Source organism: Tachypleus tridentatus, chromosome 3 (genome assembly GCF_004210375.1).
Source record: "Tachypleus tridentatus isolate NWPU-2018 chromosome 3, ASM421037v1, whole genome shotgun sequence".
Classification (NCBI taxonomy): Eukaryota; Metazoa; Arthropoda; class Merostomata; order Xiphosura; family Limulidae; genus Tachypleus; species Tachypleus tridentatus.
In genome coordinates, this window is record NC_134827.1 from 89,659,493 (window position 1) to 89,684,427 (window position 24,935).

At 30.9% G+C, this 24,935-nt stretch overlaps 1 protein-coding gene across 14 annotated transcripts in view; it reads right to left on the reverse strand.

Annotated features, from left to right (window-relative positions):
• Positions 1-2,708: 2,708 nt before the first annotated feature.
• Positions 2,709-24,935, reverse strand: part of egg (SET domain bifurcated histone lysine methyltransferase eggless) — a 196,199-nt gene continuing 173,972 nt past the window's right edge. For all 14 annotated transcript variants that reach the window (XM_076495536.1, XM_076495545.1, XM_076495537.1 and 11 more), the window contains 4 exons: positions 22,671-22,712; positions 15,421-15,602; positions 10,125-10,213; positions 2,709-6,194 (listed from right to left, as the gene is read on the reverse strand). In XM_076495536.1, the coding sequence (XP_076351651.1) occupies positions 6,077-6,194; positions 10,125-10,213; positions 15,421-15,602; positions 22,671-22,712 (431 nt within the window). In that variant the 3' untranslated portion in view covers positions 2,709-6,076. The remainder of the gene's footprint in view (positions 6,195-10,124; positions 10,214-15,420; positions 15,603-22,670; positions 22,713-24,935) is intronic.

Genomic DNA, 24,935 nt, shown 5'->3' on the forward strand with positions numbered 1-24,935 from the left:
TGTAACTTTGCGCAAAATCCAAAAACAAACAGAAATCCCCAAGGAAGATGTTAGTGGGAAAAGCGACGACCCAAACTTACGATGAAAACTCGGAACAAAGCAACTTAACAGAGACGTGATACTGGTGAGAACCAAAGAGTTTATAAATATAGGCCTGTACTCTGCTAATAACGTATTATTTCAGATATATTTCAGTTAAGATAAATTTAATTTACTTTTTGTGTTAGTTTATTTGTGACATGTTCGAGGTTTTTTTCGATCAGATTTAGCTTTGTTTTCTTGTTCGAAGTTATTTGTATTAAAATGTTCCTACTTCCATTATTTTGTTTATTGAAAAATGTCATACTTGCACTTTCATGTATTCTCAACCCATATTCATGATATAGTTACTAAAATATGAAAATTACTCGTGTACCTACTTTAAATTTATATTCAATATAATCAAATTTTAATTCTCGTTAACTAAACAACAATAAAAGTTCATTAGTTAAAGTCATGGTTTTAACGCACAAAGGTCAAGAGTGATACTTTAGTATGTAGTTCTACAAACTGTTTTGTGATGATATTGTATTGTAAACCGACCATTAACATGCTATTTTAAAGAAACATGTCCCATCTTTCAAGTAATACATAATCATTCAATCACCATTTCCCCAACATTGAAGAACTACCTCAAAAGCTGTGACAACCCTTGTTTTCTAGAGCACCAAGAATTTTTGGCAAGTTGCATGACCCTTCCCATCAAAACAGATAGTTAAACCTGAGATATTTACTGTTAATGTGTTTTTCCCCCAGCTAAACGGATTCTAAGTAACAACAATATCGGTCTCATTTACCGTTTTGGTTTGGGGAGGGGGGGTAGAATTCGGTGACGTGTCTGTCCCGTTTACTGTCTGATAAAACAAATATCCTCAACGCCTGTGGATGCTGTCACTACATTTTTCGTTATGAATTAACGGATAACGACAAGGACTAGCGATGGAAATCCTTCTCATTTTTATTAATCTCACAATACACATCTCGGATTCTATTTTCAAGTACGTAATATGGACATGCCTTATATACTTGTAAAGTGATTTAGACGTTATATTAAAACGTTTTTGGCCATTACAGTCCACTGTCACATCCAGTTATACTCTACCTGATTACCATGCACTATACATATTTTGTATCTCATTAAACTTCGCCGCTAAACTTTGTCCAAAGCACACCCATTTTTGTGGGCTTTCCATCAGACATTTAGTATAGAAAGATGGTGTTTTCCCAATTTCTCTTTCAACAGCCTAATTACATACATTTATGGATACTGCATCTGACGACATGACTGGTGTATGCCTTCACACAGAACACCATTAATACCAATTTTATCGTCCAGTTGCTTGAACAGTTGAATGAATATGTTGTGGAAGTAGTTTGTGTACACGAGACTGGATGGAGACCCACCTTGATTATGTGGTATACTGTGAAGTGGGCATACAAATGACTTTTGCCACAATCCTATGTGCACAGTCACTCACCTGTAACAAAAACCGTTCACTTTTGCTTACCACAAATAGAGTATGACTTGTTACACGCCTCTTACTGGATAATCCAATTTGATCCATACTCTTTGTTTTTAAATACTAATAAGTACAATGAATATCCATATATTTATTATAAATCTATGATTTTAACATATCTTTCATAAATATCTTGCATCAAAAGAAATTCTTACATGTCCTTTGCAAAAGCGATTAATTTTCAGTGGTGTCACACTGCATACAAAACAACAATGTTAAAATGCAGTTTCACAAATTACTTTATATCGCTGTAACTGTCATGCGACTTGCTGCTTTTCACATTCAAAATTATTTTAATGTAGCTATTTAATGCTCTGTAAAAGATGAGATTGACTTAGGTATCTTTGTACAATCCTCTTTAATTCCACAAAAGACACAAACTGAAAAGTTGACTGAATGAAAGTTTTCACAGTATAACAGCTGATATACATCGATCATAAAAACTATTGAAAATACAGTAAGAATACAATACTTAGTAGCTAATACCATTAACAAGCTTATACTAACATGAAGAAACACCAAATATGAAATTGTTGTATTCAGGGGCGTAGATTTTTTACACCCGATGGGGGGGGGGGTAATTTTTGCAACCCCTCTTATGTGTACTGTTCAATTTACAAATTGGTAATCTCTGATTACGTGAATCTGTAAGCTGTAAACATGCAGTCACAGAGTAATCTTATTGCCACGATACTTGCATGTATACTTAGGCCTACTGACTGATACTTACGAACTATCGCTTAGATCGAAAAGCTTAGAAGTACGTCTATATTAAAGATGTACATTTCGGCTACTGAAAAAGCCTACATCTAGGGCTAATTATGTATTTCATTTGGTAAGAATACGAGAATCACAAGAACAAACACACAATTTGTAGGCCTGTGATGCAATAAAACAATTCAACAGACCAAACTGTAGGGCGGGATGGTTGTATGCACCATACCCCCCACCTAAAATGTATCTTCCCCATCCCCCCAGGATCTACGCCCCTAGTTGTATTGCTTAAACAAATAAAGCTCAACTGGGCTTCATTTTTAAAAATCGATATCCGAGGTTATATAAAGCTTTTGAAATGTGTAATATTTTTAACACTACTGTTATACACTGTTAGTAAATAGAACACCTATAGAATTTATGAAGCACTCTGTTACCAGTATGATTATTTTATTTCAGTCGCTGAGAAACAACATATACATTGGAACACGTTGCTTTTAACTTACAATGCATATCATTATTCTTACATATACCAGCACTGTTGGAATGTTAAAACTGTAGAAGAGTACCATAGTATTAAACCTGCAACATCGCTGTTTTATAGAATTGCTCTCACAAGTTGAAGATGAGATTACAGTTACAGAACTGACACTTTTGTCGTTTGATTGTAATTCCACTAACTATTTGCAATACCGGGAAACAAGAGAATTTGCAAATTAAACAACACATGGCTTTGGTCTGCCCGGTACTACCAAATGCACTATTTAAGGTTTTGAGTTGAACAGATATCCAACAGTTCATTCTGAATTTAAAAAAAAAGACAAGAAACAACAATAACAAAATAACAGCTGCCCAACTACAGTGCAAATGTACTAAAACTTGTTATTACAAGGGCTAGGTATATTAGGATATAAACAGTATTCACTAAATTGGCCTTAGAATGTCTAGGAGTCTGTTCAATGACATTACAGTTGATAAACAAACTAATAAAGATTAATGGGCAGCTTTAGAGACTGAACCAGCAACCTCAGCTATTCACAGTAACCTGTTACTTTCACAATTGTGATACAGGTAAAGGAAACTAAAATGTTCATTCCTTTCATATATCTGACACAGAAACTACCAGGTTGAGCGTTATGAAATACATGGCACTATTCACTGCCATTCAACTAGACTGGCTTCAAAATAAAGGAGGGAATATTACAAGACAAACTGAGAATAGTAAGCACCAGATTTGCTTGTCTAAGATCTCTACCAACCAACACGAAGTGACAGGCATCCTTTTTAGAGGTTTTCAACAGAATATTATCAACTGCCTAAGTGGATGAAAAAAAAATTCATACTAAACTTGTACAGTACAGTCAATTTATGACTATTTTAACACAGAGGTGAAGGGCCACAGGATGGTAGAGTTCAGTAGATGGGTATAATAAGGTATATACTCACAGTTGCTAAATTAAATGACCATTGAGGAGAAGGTAACAAAACTTGTATTGTCACACCAGCATAATATCCACTAATGTAGAGATGATGGTACTATTCCCAGCTGCAGTAGTGTAGTGACTGCATTCAACACCACTCTATTATCTCATCTCCCCAAACAATGAAGTTTGACTGTTACTCTTATGGTGTACAAATGACCCAAAAAGGTAGAACAAAGTTTTTCAGGTAACAGGATGCAAGCCATGAATTCCACGAGTCACTCTAGGCACATTAACCATTAAGTCAAGACTGGCCTTTATTACGTTTTTCACATATCTAAAGAGGACTATATTTCTTAAAAGTTTAACCTTTTTTGTATGAAAATATTTTGGAAAAAAAAAAATTATATATAAAAATGAACATAAATTTATTTTATTACAATAAGAAAATGAGTGACGACTAAAAATATATACAGAAAATTTGCTAACAGAATACATGAAATACTACATTCTTCAAAACATTACTTTATGGATACTGCAATAAGATTTTATATATACATTTTTTTTTTCTTTTTACAACAATATGCTTTCAGATACAAAAGAAACTGGGTAGCCTACTATAACCACTAAACCATTTTATAGAAATAATTTGTGTGAATCTGAGGTATCTATCTGTTCACTTACAACAAAGACTGCAAAATGAAATCAGACAATCTTTAAGTTCTTTAATGTACATGATCTTAAGAAAAAGATAAAAATCTAATTAGATTATTTTCTACCTGCAGGGTGAATGAAGCTTGTACTCTTTTCACACCAAGTTTTCAAATCAATTAAGATTATATATTCCCATTCTCAAGTAACACTGGGTTTTTAACTGATGTTATACTAAAAGTCAATGAGCAGGTTGGTTTTATACTTGCAACCTCAAATTACCCTTTTTGTTTTTTTATTCTTTCATTATTAAGACACCAAACAATAAACAATCTGTCAAACCAAAATGAAAAGTTGTTAAAGTATTTACAAATATTTATTTACACCATAATATACGGAATACAATCTAAACCTAGGTACAAAATATGGTGGCATACAAGTTAATAGGTCAATGAGGGACAAATGATTTTCACACTTGTTTTTTTTTTTTTTTTTTTTTAAGGGATCAATCCAGTGTAACTGTTTCTTGCATTATATCAAATGAGAATGTAACAAATTGTTTACAATCACACCAGGTGTGATTGCACATGGGTAAATGATTGTTTTTCTGCTTAAAATAAGATAATGCACCTTTACAAAACAATACAGTCTCTTTCTACCTTTTAATAAAATATTATATACAAGCATGAGTATTTTTTACTATCATGTTCACCAAATTGATTAGCCTCTGGTGTCCTTTGTTCAACATACGTTAATGTAAATCTGCATTTATATCTTTTGCTTAACAGTCATTACTTAAATAAGGTCTTTGGCATTTTTTAACTAACAGATTTGTTAAGTTTCCATTGGGGAAAAAAAATATATACTTCTTTCTGAAAGCCTGACAGCATAAGAATATTGCTGATAAAAAAAATAATTATGACAGTGTAATGTTTGTAAGTCATAGAATTACTACTCATATACTTGTCTCTTCCACATTCTTGTCCAATTTTTAAAAGTGAATGTTAATTCAGATTCCAAATAAACAAAAAATGAAAGTGCACACCAGATTTATAATTATCATCCTGTCAAAATTACCTTATACACACTTACATTTAATGTTTGTGATTTTTAATGTTCAGTAATGTAATTACAATAGTTTTCAATTCACATCAACTGGGGATACCTGAAAGTTGACAGAAAATCTAATAACAAGTACAAGCACAAGATTATCATGTCTTATTAAAGTGAAATTTTATCTACTGTGATTTATACAAAAAAACACTACACTGCATACAGTTTTCTGGAAACAACAACAAACAAACACTAAGCTAACAAATCAATACATCTTGAGAGCTGCAACAACTTTTACTTAAGTAATATCTTCACAAATATGTTACAAGTTCCCTAGAATTTTTACAATTAAATGACAGGTGTTAAAAATCATACAAATAATTAATAGTTGCTTCAAATATGAAGTGAATTTTAAATAAATGGCAGTAAGTGTTTAAAAATAAAATATTTTACACTAACTGAAATAATTAGTCAAGTTAAGGAATCCTAATTTTTACCGTCTATCTTCACAACTATTCTCACTCTTAGTAGCAACTTTTAAATGTTTCTTTTTCAGAAGATCACTCTCAGATCTATGATGTTGTAAATCAATAATTTGAATCTTCTAACACAGAATAATATTAGAACACATTTCTCCTTGAAACAATGAATGTAATAACTTATCAGTTGTGTTGTTCCTCATAATAGTCTACCCCGACATTCTGAAGACCCACAATAACAGTACATTACTTTACCTGGTACACTACCTACATCATAATTGTAATCCCATGTCAGTTCAGTGCCTGCACGAATGTACCTGAAATGTTTTAAAACTTTACAATAAAATCAAAATAAAGAATATTGAGCACAATACAAAATTAAAAATGTCTTCACACCATAACTAAAAATGTATATAATTTTAAACTACAAGAAAATGCAAGTAATGTGAATCTACACAAAAACAACAAACTCTTACTTTACTAAGTTAGCAAGTAGTAGTTCATGTTTGTGTAATGTAAATATTTTAGTTGTAGCTGGAATAAAATGTACTGATGAAATATGTTATCATGTTAGAAAAGAATTATCATATCTGTACAACACAATTTATGCTGCAACTCAAACAAAGAGCACAAAGCTATGGGCAAAAGCCACTCTCACCTCACCTTTTTGTAAAGACAACCATGTTAAGATACTTTTAGTATGAATATATTCAAGTACAAACTAAATTTAGTAAACAATTACCTGAATAACTGCAATGTAATTTAGTACATTTTACTCTTTTTCCTAATTAAGAAGTACATTGCAAAATAGTTTTCTTACAAAAAGATAGCTTTTCAATAAAGACTGAAACTAGCAACATACATTCACAAGTTACATCCAAGAAAAATGATTTCAATCAATCTCCACTACTTCTAAAACAAAGTACTGTAGAAATTTTCCCTTTTCAAATTCTACTTTGATTTTAAAATATCTAAACTTAATGATGACCTCTCTTCCGTTAAATCTTTCATGACTTACAAAACTCCACTGCTGAATTAAAGGTTATAGAATATAAACGTGCACTTACCCTTTCAAAAAAAAAAAGTTTACACACAGAAAAAAAAATTTGGATAGACTTCAGTATGCTCTAAACAAAATCAATAGTGTTTGTGAATTTAATAACTTCTTTCTGACCATGAAAAAGCACATGCAGCCCTCAAGGACGAAAGTTAATAGCTTTGATCAAAATAATGTTGATTTGACCTTTTAACTTAATACATACAACTTTCAAATTTTAACCAATCACTTTCTCAAACTTGATGTGGTGCAATTATTATACAGTATGTATATCTAAATAGATTATTAATACTTATAAATAAATTATTAAACTTATTTTGCTTAAAATATAGACCAATAAAACAAAAAGTAAAGCAAACACTTATCTCTTCTCACTATGACCTTTATACTTGGTTGTTGCTGGACATAGGTTGCTATGCCATTTAAAATTTCACACATCAAGAACATCAAAATTTTTTTAGGTTTTATATATAGTTGAATAAGCAAAAAAAAATCATAAATAACTACACTGATACCATAGAATCACACTATAATTTATTAAGCTAAGTAACTAAGATGTATTTAGATTTTTAAAAATTGAAACTTCAAAGTAGTCTAAATACACAACCTACCTCCTTGTAAACTTGGATAAAAAAAAATGTGATAGCTTTCCTATAGATTAAAATGACAGAAAAAACCCCAAGGGGAACATTCTCAGCTGTTGACTGGTTATTCACATGCCATATTGAAGTAAGTGTGTATAAGTGTGTTTTCAAAAATGGACAGAGTTGAGCAGGCCACAGTGTTTAATTCAGTACAAAAGCAATATCTCAACAAAATAAAAAGATACAAGGTTCTTATTTTATATTATAACTTGACAATATTAGGACTTTGAGTTCCTAATTTGTACAAAAGTATAGACTTAGTATTTTGATGTTAAAGATATCTAATTTTAAACAGTGCTGCATTCAACATACCATGGGACTCACTAAAACCTATATTTAGATGTTCTTTTAATATTTACTTTGAAACTAAGAAGATAACTCATATATAATATTAAAGTTTGAATTATAATCTACAATTTGATTCCAAACTTACTGACATAAATTCATAAAAGTTCAATAAAATGTTGAATGCAAATCAATAAATGAGATGACACGGCCTTTGACCCATTGCAAAAAAGTTAAGAGAAGTAGATGTAGGTGAAAAAGTATTTTCAAATGAACAAAAGATGGTCAGAGCCCCTTATGTTCACTAAACATTATAATAGCTCAGAAAATGGTAAAGTTGATAGGTTTTTATTATTTGCTCTAGCTTGTCAATGTTAGTAATCCATTGAAAACTATAGAGAATACATTTTATGATGCCCACAATACAAACTGAACAAATTCAGAAGATGATGTATCATTTGACATAACAAAAGAATTTATATTTAACAATTATTTTTACATACTTTTCAATTATAAATATTTGATTCCAAATCTATGGACAAAAAATGATAATAGTTTAAAAAATTTAAATGCAAATCCACAAAATGATGATTACATGCATTATGACTTCAACCTTTATAGGAGTTAAAGCATACAAGAAATGTTAATTTGATGTGTTTTCAATGACTGACAAATATTTAAATATTTGAGAACTTGTGAGAAGATTTATAATAAAACCAGCTAATATAAAAGACATAAATATTGGAGTTAATCTCTCTAGTTGCTGCTGGTTTATCTTATTCGGTTTATATATATATATAGTTTGTCATTTTACTAGACTTGTTTGGGTTAGTTCTCTTAATTACTTGGTGCAAAACACAAAATACTAATTGTGATGCAATACAAGTAAAGCAAATCAACTGTTAATAGTATAAAAACAAGTCAGTAATCTGTAGGTTAAATACCTATCCAGAGGCATTATAAAGATTTATGAATACGTAAAAAAATTAAAAGAATGCGTAAAAGATCATGATTCACACTAGATATCATCAGTTATACAGAAGATTGAAACAATCATCCAAAAATGTTTCCAGAGCAGTTTCAAACTAATATATCTTCTAGTGAAATTGCATGGAAATTGGTTTGGTTTATTTTGAATTTTGCAAAAATCTACTCAAGGGCTATCTGTGCTAGCCGTCCCTAATTTAGCAGTTTAAGACGAGAGGGAAGGCAGCTAGTCATCACCACCCACTGCCAACTCTTGGGCTACTCTTTTACCAAGGAATAATGGAATTGACTGTTACTTTATAACACTCTCATGGCTGAAAGAGTGAGCATGTTTAATGCGACAGGTATTCGAACCTGCGACCCTTGGATTACAAGTCAAGTGCCTAAACCACCTGGCCATGCCAAGCCTACTGGGTAGAAATAAATCAAACTTGTATCTTCAAAGTGAAACCTATTAGATTTGTTACATATTTGGGGACTACCTTGATAAAATTATGAACAGCATCAAATTTATACAAATTTCTCAATAAAAATTACCTCAAGAATCCATGAAGAAATATATATGACCAATAGAGGTAACTATAACTTGTACAAAAGAGGTAAGTTAAGAAAGAAAAATGTGGTCATGGTTTTAATAAAAGCAGTATTTAATATTAATACCCAATATAAATGTAACTGCAATCCCAAATATGTTTGATGCATGTCTTAATTTGTGACATCTCACAAAATCTATGTAAGGGAAATAGAAAAACTTAAGATTACATATAAAATTGTATAAACATCATATAATACAATGCTATAATTAATTCCTTTCAAGCAAGTAAACTTCTTCATACATGTATTAAACCTTTTTTATAAAAAAAACTTCTTCTTGCTTAGTTTCACAATGCAAAACAAGATATAAAAAACTTAAAAAGTTTCATATTTTGAAGACTTAAGTAAAATAAATACATTATTAAAGTTTGAAATATAATTTAAGTTATGGTGTAAGTTTAATTCTAAAATATAGTTTATAAAATTTACTATTACCCATAAATTTAACTACCTAAATGTTATTTATATGTTTCTCAGTTTGATTCTAGCAGCTTTTAATATTGGTCTTCTTCAAATATATACCCAAGGAGTGATATATATATAATGAAACTATTGATAACATTTTATTAATGTACTTTGAATAACATTAAAAATTTTTTACAGTTTACAATATACATTTCATTTATGTGACTTCAAGTAACTTAGTAATATAAACAAATAACTGTAAAATGTATACTTACGTCATAGCAAAGAAAGCTACCCAGGGAAAACGCAAGTCATGTGTATCAACAAAAACATTCTGAACAAATACATTAGGGCTGCAGCTGTGCTGTAGACAGAATAGTATGTTAGCAGTTGTTTTAACCAAGTTTTATGCAATATGTATCACACCTGAATTAGTTCCTTAAGCAAGTACTCTTTTCCTGCACTTAAGCTTTGATTGATTCCTTAAAAAAACTTTTTAACACTCATACGAAAAGTGGGGCCTAATAGGCCCCAGAGCAACTTGAAAGGTTATTAATATTAGGCTAATAAATTTGTATTTAAATGAAACTGCCATTTCATTTGATTTTATTTCATTAAATACATTTTATGTATTTAATATTTAATTAATATTAATTAATATTTAATATTTAATTTCATTAAATATTAGGCCCCACTTTTCGTAGGAGTGTTAACATACATGTTACAATTAAAATGATATATACATTACAAACATGAACACATTCATGAATACAACCAACAATAATCACTTATCTTTCTTAAACTAAATCACTTGGCACTTATTTAATTTTATTATACTAAGTACACATATCATTTAAACATCTACAGAATAATATTACATACCTAATACCATGAAATGGAACAAATTATTATGATTAGCTGGAGTACCAATTCCTTGAATGAAAATTATGTAAATTTATAATTAATGAAAGGATATCTTGGAACACGAAAAGTTGCTTCTCTTCTATATAACCGTAAAAAAAATGTAAAATGCCCATAAAAACTGCAAATTTACATATACCTCCACATTGACCAAACAAACCTTCATACCAAATTTAGTAATAATTCATCAACAGAGGGCAAAGAAGTAGTAAAAAATGCAAAAATGCCCATAAAAAGCAAAAAATACACGATGAAGTTTTCTGTGCATCTCTCCATAGACCCAATGAATCTCCTTATCATATTTAGTGAAGATCCATCCAAACAAAATAAAGTTATGGTTAAAACATAAAAGCACCCATAAAATCTGCAAAACTGAAAATCTCTATGCATTTCTCCATGAACCCAATGAACCTCCATATCAATTTTGATCAAGATCAGATCATTCAATTGTTATGAAGTAATTACACAGATGGTGCCAGTGCATTAGATCCCTGTGCTACATATTCATGATGTCATATCTGCACCAAGCATGGAGTAAAATAAAAGTTCTCCATGGTAGGAAACAGAGGTGAAACAGGAAAATCGTGACTCCTACTGCAAATCCATGTGTGTACAGGATAAATATTTTGCAAAGTTGGAGGTTGCACATCAGATAATAAGATGTTTTACTAGTATCATGTAAGTAAGAGTTCTATTATAGTATGATATTCCTTTGATTGCACCTAGCTGGTCTAATCTTAGAGCAGACATGATATGAACAAACTTTAATAACTGATTAGCTATAAAGCTATGCCATTTTTACTAAATAACAATTATATCCTTAAATGAACAACAAATTCTTATTTCAATAAAAATAAAATTTTGTTTTGTAAACACTGTTATTTACTCTTGCCCTAGTATAATTTTTTGAATTTCATAAATAAGCTCCAATAATCTAAGCTGATATAATTCATTCAGTAAACTGAAATTGCCACCTAAAAGACTTCACCTGGTATACTGAAACCATAGTATGTGGGAAAATGCTGTCATGAAAAAAAGAAAGCTATCATACAAGTTATACACTAATTGAAATTTTACAAGATCTTTGTGACAGGAATAGCATATACTCATATATTTTCACATACAGTATTTACCAAAATAAAGTATGCTTTCTATCTAAAGTAACTGATCTTCAAAAACCATCAATTCAAACACCAAGAGAAAACAGACATTCATAGAAAGGAATTATAATGTTACTCCTACACCAATGACTTCACATAACATTTAAACTAATTCACATGTAATTTAAAAATAAAAATTTTCTTCACAATCAATACAAAAAATGTCTCTATTAATAATGCATTATTCAAAATAGCAACCATATATTCTGATTTATTGTGTTCCTCCCTTCAACCCTACCACCACAGGATGGGTGGGATCCACTCAGCACATAACCACAAAAGTATTCATAAGAGTATTTACACTGTTTTTTGATAATGCATGCATATCTCCACAAAAGTTTGCATATTATTAGTAATCAATACAAGGCTTTCAAAAGCAAGATATCAATTTTTTTAAAATAAAGTTTTAACGTAATGTTTGTTACATGCTTTTTTTCTTTTAGTACACTAACTATCCCATCATCCAAAGTAAAGTTGATTTTAAGATTTAAAATACTATTTTGCATCAAAAATTTAAAATGTCACAAATATTTACAATCTACAGATTATTATTAAAAGTTTTTAAAGAAATAAACTTTGTAATTTATTTATTTTCACTATCAAATCTCTGTACAGATTCAGTTCATTTGACAGACCTTATAATAACCATAAAAATTAGACTACAAATTGTAACACGAAAACACAAATGTTTAGGCTAAATAGTTTAAATCTCTTAACAATATACATTTATAATACTTATTATTTTTATTGATTCTTTTAGCTGTGCCTAGCTAACATTACAAAAGTTGCAATAATGTGGTGCACATTCATTTAAATGACAATATTCAAGAATATAAAATTAACCTTTACAAAGTGATCTGTATTTGCTGCAATTTTTTTAAAAATATATAATGGTAACTTAAGAAGTACAGCAAACAATTCTCTCTTCTAGTCATGAACTTTCTACTACTCCTTTGCTGCTTGCCCTTATTAAAATTCACACATAGAATACAATATCCATACCATAAAATTCTACTATAATTTACCAATCTTAGTAATTTAGCCATATTTGGGTGTAAGAAAACATGAAATTTCGAGCTCACTAAAGTTTAACTTTTCCTCTTGGAACTTAGTATAAAAAAAATTTGGCACCAGAATACTTCATAGTAGCTACGAAAGACATTATGGAGACATTCTGAGCTTCTGATTGGTTATTCACACGTGATACACCCTTGTGCAAATTAATTGAAACAAGATGGAAAATTACAATTTTTTGCATTAGATTTTACTTTATTTTACAATTTTTTCAATTTTTTGCATTTTATTTCTGAGAATCCAAAAATTACTCACAAATTAATACATGATATGACCGCCTTTATTTTTCAGAAGATCATTAATCCGCTTTGGCATTGAGTTCACGAGCTGACTGCAATTCTTTACTAATTATTGGATCGCGGTACCACATCTCAATTATGGCCTCAATTAGCTTATCTTTCGTAGTACAGTCTTTTTCCCGAAGTCTTTCTTTACAAATCACCCAAAGATTTTCAAAAGGATTTAAGTCCGGAGAGTTTCCAGGTCAGTCCAGCACCTTTATTCGGGTTGTAGTCATAAAATTCTTCACAAGTTTCGATGTGTGGCACAGAGCCAGATCTTGCTGAAAAATGCTAGATCCATCTGGAAATCTCTTTTTCAATTCTGAAATGACTTTTCTCTGCAAAACTTCAATGTACTGTGGTCCTCGCATCATACCTTCTACAATATGTAAGCCTCCGATGCCATAGTAACTGAAAAAGCCCCAAAACATCTTCAAAGGATGTTTTATGAACTGATTGATGTGAGATTCTCAAAGTTTCTCACCTGGAGATCTGCAAACAAGCAGACTTCTTTGACCCTGTACAAAGAAATGAGTCTCGTCACTGAATAACACCTTCCTCCAATGTTCTTGTGTCCGGTGCTTGTATTTCAGACCCCATTGATACAGTTTTTTCTTCATTGAGTTGGTAATCAGTTGTGTTTTGACTGGCCTTCTTGTCCTTTTAACACAATTTCGAATGACGTAATATTCCTCAAAATTTTGTCATATATCCCAAAAATAGATCAACCATACTGCAAAACACAGCTAATGATGCCATCTGTGTGAAAAAATGACTATTAAAGGAAATCAGCGAGTCCAGCGAGCCTACACAGGGTGCCATGCCGAAAATATTGTGAAATGACCATTTGTTTCAATTAATTTGCACAAGGGTGTACATTGAAGTAAGTATATATGAGGGACTGTTTTCAAAAATGGAAAGGGGTGAGTGGCACCACTATGCAAGATTGAATACATAAACTATATCTCAATAAATAAAATATGTGAGATTATTTCATATTCCAGTTGTCAATATTTGTAATTTGAGTTCCAAATTTGAAAAAAAACTAGACTCTGTATTTGGATACCATAAACATATAATTTGAACCAATGCTGCATTCAACATACAATACAACAAACATTTATATTTAAGTGTGTTCTTTTGATATTTACTTTTAAATTAAGAAATTAAATAATGTACAATAATAAAATCTGAATTTGGATACTTTACTTATCAAAATACATTCATATAATAGTAGTTCAACAAAATTTTGAATGACAGTCAATAAATGCAATATGAAATGGCCTTTGATCTGTGACTCATAATGATAGGATTAAGCATTCTGGGTACTTAAGTTACAAAAAAGAGGGCACTTAAAAAGACAACATCCTTTTCTTCAGTAATCATTACTTTCCTGTAAAACACAGCCTTTAATTTACATGCTTCACTAAATGACATGTTAAAACAATGCAGACTTGTGTTGTATTAGGAATGATACAGAGGTAACAGGAAGAGATAGCTGTGTAGAAGCAAAGCAAACTTCACTGGACATTATTTGAAATTCAAACTCCATAATCATATTTATTTTGCAGTAAGATAAGTAAACCATATTTTTTGTCTTCACAGTAAATGATGATAAAAAGGGCATTTATTTATTTCTTACTTCTTAAATAATGCATGGGCACTTAACAGGAAGTACAAGTTAATTATAAAACAGCTCATTATTTTACTTAACCATTATTTTTAAAAATAAACAAGACAGCAAGAGGCAAAAAAGAAAATATTACTGATATGTATACACAAAAAATTTTTTTACTGTTGATCTCCAAATGGTTTTGCAGTTTATATTTACATAGAAAGCCTAATAAATTTCTTCCTGTGCTTAAATCACTTTTCAACGGTGATTCCTAATAACATTACACAGTACTCTGTAAAAAGCCATCTTCATTATTATTTCACGTCAATATTCTAGAACTTTAAACTACATTAACTCCTGCAGAATGATCCATCATACTGATAAGTGTTTAAATAAAATTGTACACTCTAAAATCCCTTAATCAATCATACTGAAGCAAAATTGTGTGTATAGTAGAATTTTAAAAGAAAAAACTTGAAAGAGCACAAGATATATGTTAAGATCCAAAACATTCACTTACATTTAGGTATCTTCCTATGTTCCCACAAGTTTTAGCATCCATTATATAACAGTGTTCTTCATTATAATAAGTTCGCAGAGAGAGAAACTTTTTCTCCTCTTCTGCAGGTTTGATGTCAAGACAAGAAGGTTTTTTTGGATCTGACAAGTTACCAAATGTTGTGGATTTTGGAGGCTGTGTACCTTAAGTTATCAAAAATCCAGTTTAAGAAAACATTTAATAGTTAGACACTTGTTTAAAGTAAATACTTTAAATTCATCATAAGATAAACTTCAAGTAAATTTATCACAAAAACTTTTTTGTAGTTTTATTTAGAAAGAACAAAGCTTAAATAGATCTACATTGAAAACAGTATTTAATTCCAATGTACAAATCATGATAAGTAAAATAAAATACAACTTCAATTTTTTTCTTATCTTTTATTCTGTTGATCCTCTGTTAGGCTCTCCACAAAGTTGTAACTTAATTCTAACAATTTCCAAAATATTCTTTTAAACTATTTAAAGACTAACTACAATCAATAGGGTTGATTTAGTATGTACAATTAATTCTATTTTCATGTCAGTGAATAGTATTTTGTGCCAGTTTATTATAAAATTTATTGAATGTTTTTGCCACAGCACTGTTCATATGTTACAATTATTTTTATAAAGTTCTTTGACAGACCATTTAACCACCATAAAAAATAGGAAATAAATGTAAATTAACTTTTTTCACTTTAGAATTATAACAGGAAGCCATATATGTTTATTCTAAATAGCTTAAATAACAAGACAGTACACTTTTCTTTACATTTACAAATATACATTTGTATATAAATATTAAATATATTTATTAATTTTCTGTTGTATTGACTTTAAACTGTGTATGATTAATAATCCCACCACACAAGTTGTAAACAGTGCAGCTCACATTATCATATCTAATAACAGAAAACTGGCTTTTACGAAGTACAAATGTCTTAAACTCTTTAGACTTAGTAGTAGTGTAACAACAATTACTAAAATAATTGTCAATTTCAGTTACCATACATTATTACACATGAATATATATTATTACTCTTGACAAATGCATTCCTAAATTTCACTTTTTCTTAAAACATGGAACAGTAAATAACAAAATATATAGAAAAGTTATTTCTACTACTTCCAATCTTAGGAAGTTTTGTACAGGGTGTTAGTAAAGTCACTGTGCAGTTTTTCAATCATATGTTATTATATTTCAGATTTTGATTCCAATATGGTTTTAACAACTGAAGAACATTTATGGCTTGTCAAACACGTATTACGAGAAGGTGGTAGATACACAGATGTGGTGCGACAGCGATTTGCTGAAAAATTCCCAGATACACCTGTTCTACATCGCAATGCAGTTCATAACCTTATTGATAAGTTTCGGGAAACAGGATCAGTGGGTGATGCCAAACGCTATGGAAGGCCAGCAAAGCTATTGAAGGAGAAACTGTTGGATATTTCTGACAGTGTGATGCAAAGACCATCAAAATCATTACGAAAGTTAGCTCAGCAGCATGATATTGGTCTTGTAACTGCTCATAAGGCCGTCAGAAAGAAATTAAAGCTCTTCCCATACAAAATAATGGCAGTACAAGAACTGGAAGCAACTGATAATGAAAAACAAATATGCTATTGCAGATTGTTTAACTGATTTATCAAAGAGAATACAGCTAATGTGTTGGATGTGACCTTTTTCACTGAAAAAGCATGGTTCCATCTCTCTGGTTACGTTAATTAGAAAAATTCAAGATTGTGGTCATCTGATAATCCCTCACAGTTTGCATGAAACACCCCTACATGATTTCAAGGTTGGTGTGTGAGTTGCGATTTCCAGATGTCGAATTGTTGGCCCTATTTTTTTATGAAAACAATAAACAGCGAGAGCTATTGTTCGGAGATTCTTCACACCTTCATCGGTAAGATGACAAGTGATGAAATCAATTACTCATGGTTTCAACAGGATGGTGCTACTGCCCACACATCTCACAGAGCTATGCAGTTATTAAAGGAATCTTTTGGAGACTGCATTATTTCCAAAGACTTGTGGCCCCACGCTCACCAGATCTTAATCCACCACACTTTTATTTATGTGGAGCAGCAAAATCTGCAGTGTATTGAGGTTGTCCACACACACTGGATGACTTGAAAGCAGTGATAACAGCATTCATTCAGTCTATTTCAAGCCAGCAACTGATAGCAGTGTTTAGAAACAATATAAGGAGGATCCAAGTCTGTATTGATGCCAACGGGAGTGATTTCAACATTGTTTATAATTGTCATTCATATTTACCTCCTATATTCTGTATTAAAACATGTCTGTTAATAAATATATAAGTGCACAGTGACTTTCCGAACACCCTGTACTTTGTGGGCCTTGTTGAATTTTGAATGTGAAATAGTAGATTTTATATCCTGAAATAAAATTTATTAAACTGGTAACCAAAAATTTCACTATTTTATCAGGCTTCCAAATTAAACTGTTCACAGCTCTAAAATCTCTAACTTCCTATCAGCATATCATCTTGTTCACCACTCTTCAAACTTTGCAATGGTAATAATGGCTTCATTCATTTAAATACTTTAAGAAAAGGAAGTTCTTATATTATAGTCTGTCAATATTGGTAACTTTAGTTTCTAATTCATCAAAAACTGTAAACTTTACAGTTTTTTTGAGGCCCATAATACAATCTGAGCAAATGCAGATGATATATCAAGCAACACAAAAATTTGATATTAAAAACATTTTTTGTTACTATTCACTTGAGCTAAAAAAAATTAAATAATGCACAATACTAAAAGCTGAATTACAAACTACACTGAGAATTGAAATTATAAATAAACTTAAGTTACAGCTTCTCATGCGAATGAATTCTTACTTATTTCTGTAATGTTCAATGCACTTTTCCAGTCGAATTTTCTATAATCTTTTTAAAACTGATATAGAGAATGATCGCTGTCAATTTTTGATTCTTACTGTGATTTTGTGTTTGTTCTCAAACTTCTGTATTACAAAATAAATTTTTGTTCTTATTGCTTTTATACAGGAATCATATGCCAAGAGGGATTACCAAGTTAAATTCACAGATTAATTAAAGCATTTTATAATCACGATATGTTAAAACATAACAATAATTAATTATTCACAATTTAATACAGTAAAACCTGTCTAAGGCAGAATTGCATGAGACCGAGTAAAATATCCAGTTTATACAGTGAACATGCATTTCTTTAACGATATATAATTTTTGAGCAGAACATTATACTTGCTTGACTCAAGTGAAGTAAGACGTATGTGAATAAAGTTATATACTGTTTATGGTATGTTTAGTAGAACAATAACAAAAATATATACAAGTAGAAAAAATCTTAAATGTATTTGAAGAAAGTGGCCAATTTCAACCGTTTTTTTTATAGGCCTTTTCATGCAGTTAAAAGAGAATGCAGATTCTACAGCCTTTTCATGAAGTTCATTTTCCCCCTCCATTTTTGCATACAACTTGATAGCATTCATAACTGTTAACACTTGTGATGAAGCAGGAATTTCTATTTCCTCCACTCTATTCTACAAATTACCAATAGTTCTCTCTGACATTTAATACTATATTACTTATAATCAACTGAAAGCAAAATTTGAATTTATAAAATGATGTATTATATCACAGTTTTTGTACAGAAAATGTCTTATTTTGATTCTAATTCAAATTTTATTCCCATGAGAAACACACATCAAGGAACTTAGCTAAAATTTAATGACTCTTATTACATAGTCAGACAGAAGAACTGTCACAGATATAAAACACTATATGCTTTATACATACTATTATTCTGTGTGCATTGTTTAAATATATAAAAATTCAGTATAGTAGTACCATTAGTATCAAAAAATAAAAGTACAGTTAAATTTTACTGACAGCCAGCAGCAAGAAAAAAGAAGGCCCAGGTAACTACTATATTTCTTGTTTTTCATTTATAATAAATAAAGAATACACATGAAAAAAGTAATTAAAATGTAAAAAATTATAAACTTTTTAGTTTAGATAAGGTTGGGTTAGGTAAAATAAAGAAAAATATTTTAATGAAGTACACTTGTAAATAGTCCTTGCATTACCGTAATTTGATTAGGTAACATGAGTTATATGTTTGGAAAGTGATTTACAAAATGCGTGATAGTAACATTAGCAGGAGAGTGCACAACAGAACAAAATTCAACTATGAACATATGTATACTGCTAGCCTGCTAAAAATTATTTCAGAAAGATGACAAATAATGAGTGAATTGAGCAAATGTGTCTCATATACTCAGTATCAATTAATTCTCTTTTTGCTTTTGTTGCAAGATTTTCAGAAAGTCCACCATGCAGCTCACAGATGACAGTTTCTCTGCATCACACAGATGTTTAGAAAAGTGGGATGAAAGCCAGAAAAATATTCAACAATAAACTGCAAAGCATAATGAACAATAAAACAGCACTAGAGAAATGTTCTTTGAACATCTGGTGTCCACTATCCATTTTTAGCAGAAAAAGTTGGTCGTTCCTGGGATAATCCAAGAAAACTTCATGAGCTCAACAATGGCAATTTTGTGGATCAGATACAGTTAATGGCTCAATTTTACCCAGTTATAGTGGAGCATGTTTTAGAGAAATAGTTATCACAGACAAAATAAAAATACAAAACTGAAACCACTAAGGTAGTACACTACCAACTGGAATATATCAAGTTTGCTAATACCACTAATAAAAGGATACAAATTAGTATACTGAATACATGGCTCTTCTCAATGAAAGAGGTACATTTTGGTGTCTTATATGCATTGCCAGACTTCCAGAAAGATTGCATGCTGAGGAAGACAAGAAATCCAGAAGAAATGCAACAATATAAATAGGATATGAGATGTAAACATAAAAAAGTGTGGGATCAGGTAGCCTGATAACCTGTTATCAAGGAGACAGAGTCCTGAGGAAAATTAGGTCAAGCAGGAGAAAACCTCTCACTAAAAGACCAATGGTAGGAAGGGCAAGTGGAAAAAGCCAGAATTGAATAGAATCACCTGGTAAATTTGAATCTCCTTGCCAAGAACTGGATAAAAACCAGAAGTGAAGACAGAGTATTAAAGGCTAGATGAAATGCCAGTTACTGAGGTTGACATAAAATGGATGAAGTGAAAGGAAATGGTACATCAGATTGAAGCAGCCACAGAAACCAAGGTTATGCCAGTCAGTAAGACTTAATACCAAGTGATGTGGATGATCGAAATTATCCTGGGATGAAGACAAAAGAAAGGATACACATTTGCAACCAGACTAAAAACACTTGGAACACTGCATGCAAAAAGAAAATGTCAAGTGTGTGGACCTAAATAAAAAAATTCCAAGGTTAGGTCACAAAGAGAATGAGAACAGGTGTCAGCTTGGTGATTTACATAAGCCATCACCATATAAATTGTCAGAATGTATCATGATCAGACAATTCCTGGCAAGATAAAAAAAAATTCAAAGACAATGTATAGGCAGAAGTTACAGAATGTTATGGTAAGAAGGTTTTGCCAGAAACCACAGACCTGAGGTTTCCTGCTGATTGGCTCACGACCCCCCGCCCTGAAAGAAAACATCTATGAAGATATGCAAATTGTATGAAAGGAAGGAAGAACATCTGCCAACATGCAAGACCTATCCAACCACCAATGCAGATCATCAACAAAGGGAGGAGGACCCTCCCCTCTAACAGCCTTTAATGGATTCTGCACAAGATTCCACTGTTCAAGCAAAGCCTACTGAAGAGGTCTAATAAGTGCTTTGATCCAAAGGATAAGGGTTTCCAGAGAAAACCCCATATGCAAAAGTGACAGAACCTCACAGACATTAATAGAGAGAGTAGTAAGGGCATAAAGAACTGAAAGATCCACTGAATGAAGTTGAGCCTAAATAAGATGAATGTTGAAAAAAAATCCACATATTAAAAATATGTACACATAAAAAACAACTCCAAATTTATTAACAAACCCATACGAGCTAATTCCAAGAGCAGCAGGCGAGTCATAAACAGATTCTGAATGAAATAAAAGAAGCCAATCATCCATGTAATGGTGTAAAAGTAATCCCTAACATACATACCTCAAACAAAAGACTTGAACACTTGATAAAGACACATAGAGCCAAATCAAGGTGGAAGGACAGGGTGTGAAACTGATGAACTGATGAAAAAACACACCTCAACAGTTTGTGTTTTTCTTATAACAAAGCCACATCAAACTCATAGATCTGCAGCTGAAGCTCACCACGAGATAACAAAATCAGTCAAATGAGCCCCCACTGGACCAGAATCCATCAGTACAGTTGGCAACATGTCCAAGTGCATCAAATATTAAAAGGAGAGGAGGAATCTCTGGAGGTTGAAACTTGTAAGAAGCAGGATTAGAGACAGTAACAGAAGATTTTCTAGGTTCTGAATGAGACAAACAATCATGCTACCACCTTCAACTATTTGAGAGGCAAGATGTTCTGCATGAATCATAATATTGGGGAAGGGAAAGAACACAAAATACGGAGAGCAAGACAAGGCATCATGTAACAAAGAAGTAAGGAGATTATAGAAAATCAGGAAGACAGGTAAAACAAAACATCTAAGAAATGTCTAGAAAACCCACATGAAACCTAGCTACTTCTGCAGTAGGGGCACAGGAAGAGACAGCAAAATCATGCAGAAGGAAAATGCTGTCAAATTCCTTGTTGATCTGAACAGGTGCAGCATGTTGAGAGACAATATGTGCAATATCAGGACAAAGATGTTGAATTCTATAACAATCAATCTCACAGTAGATGAGAGCTGATAATTTCAAACCTGGGTCATTCCAACCTATAGCTTGTATGTTGTGGTAGAAGATATCACTTCCACAATGGTAACTTGGACTATGGAATTCATCGTTAACAATGAATGATTAAATAGCATGTGTACAAAACATTTCTAATCTTTAATAAAATCTTACAAGGTTATATAAGTATTGCTCAGAGGTACTGTATGTTTTTTGCATAAATGTCCTTCCCCAGTTGAAGTAACACAAAATGCATCAGCATGAAGCAAAAGGGTTAAAATTATAAACTTTGGTGAAATAAAGGATCTTTCTGATGAGAGTTTGAAAAGTCTCAATAGATTCTTTTAAAACTTTGTGGAAAAATTCAAGATCTCCAAATATACTAGTTAAGTTGATATATACAAATATTTCAATATAAAACAAACCATTCTCTGTCTTAATGCTGTCTTCACTGTCACTTCTAGAATCTATAAAGACAAAGAAATTGTAATTGTATATTTACAGCACAAAGAATATTTATATATAGTTATTAAGGGTATTTGCATCATACATAACTAATGAATTTGCTTTTAAATGTTTAAAAACACCCAAAAAATCTGCACCACAGTTCAAACTGTAATCAATCATCAGATTAGATTGGCAAAACAATGTTTCAACACAACTTATCTTCATTCTTGGGCAGGACTGATATTAAGTCCCATATAATGATATTTTATTGCAAAGAAACTGTTGACTCAATACCTTAAAAGCATTTTCACAAGATTATATTTGATGATAAACTCAGATTATTTAATGTAAAATCTTTTCTTCAAAGTTCCAAGGTATGTCATACAAACAATTCTCATAAATGTAAAATCAAACAAGCTGATTAACTCAAATATCTAAGAATACTTCATCACATGAACTGCTTTTAAATCTTACACTTCTGTGATAAAAGAAAACATGAACTAAAATTGAATATTTTGGTACCTTAATATATTTATAGAACATGAAATGTTCAGTAAATAAATCCAAGTTGAGAAACATTAGAATACAGGAATAATGAATCAGGACTAAATGAAAGAATGGACACAAAAAAAAGTATAAATGTGATACTGGTACTTCAACAACACTATGATGGTTGATTTGGAAATGAAAAATCAAACAGCTGGAAAACTACAAAAGGTGTATAACACAATTTCTCATTAAGGATTACCATTTGTTTATGCTATATAACAAAAGTCTGAAACAACTTTTAAAACATAGCTAGATGCATTGTTATACTGACAGACACTACAGCCAATGTGAAAGTCAGCAACTGCTTCTTAGTGTAGGATTACAAAGTCAAAACTATTATATAAGTGGTATTAATATATGTATACCCAATTTTCAATCTAACATGCTGAAAATTTAGTATTAGAACCAAGTATTATTATGTTTTAATAACAACATGAAATATAAGCAATATACATCAAACAAGTCACATCTTGCTTAAAGACAAACTCAAATATGTAGAGTAAATAAACATTATACATTCCTCCTTGAAAAATTAATGAAATTATGCACAGCCAAACACTACTTCTCCATGCATATTACACTTAACATGAAAAATATTATAATATTTAATCCTACATGCAAGGTTATGTTTACCAAGACACTAACAAACAAGCTACAATTCCAAAGTTTACTAGATGTACTGTAGGATCATTCACATGCAGCTTATAAACTCAATATTATACTAAAATAAAGATGGTATTTTAGTTTTCATTAATTAACAGTTGTACTAACATTATAATACTTACAGTATAGAGGAATTTCTTAAGATGTGTTAAAAAATGAAAATAAAACTACATTTCATTATATGTATTTGCAAAAGGTCTTTACAAGTACATTCACTTTACCATATTCATGTATACAAAAATGAGAAACATGGCTGAAGCCATGAATGTGTTATGTTAGCACTTCACTAAAGTACTGTATAAGGTAGTTAGCCTTTAATAAAGTTAATTAAATAAACTAAAGATATTCACTAACATTTATTTTATCATAAGCTTTAATCCCTCTTGCCAGAGCCTTCATTATGCAACTAAACAATGATTTGTTAACATTCATAGAACATTTTTCAAAGTAACAATGCAACAGTACAAACAATAAGCCATTAATAATTAAAAGTTAGTATGGTTGTTTAATTCAATTAACATATCAGAGAACTTTCTAAAATTAAGGTTAATTACATTAAACTACTTCAATCTTTTCCCAGTCAAGCAGCAATATGATTGACACTTCCTCTGATGAAAATATACACCTAAAAATCTATCAAATACTAAAATTTCTGTGGGTAAAGGTTAAAACATGTGGAATCAAGAACAAGTGAATAGCAGAGTTACCCATCTAAAATTCAAGAAATATAACTGCATGGAATTGGCAAAACAAAGTATCTGGATAACTATGCTATAATTACAATTTAACATCAATGCTATGACAATTATATGTTTAATATATTTGATAATAGGGATACATACAGCTGTAGGTGTTTGCTGACCATTATTTGATTAATACAAAAACTGAAGTTTCAATGTTTGCTGTTTGGATGGCAACAACTTTCTTCATTTTTCTACTTCTGTAGCTAAGTATTTCTGCACCTTGTGATTCTTTTCCCAACCCTTTTTCGTTTTCTCCAATTCCTGCTTGTAGTTACTGCTGTCTCTCTC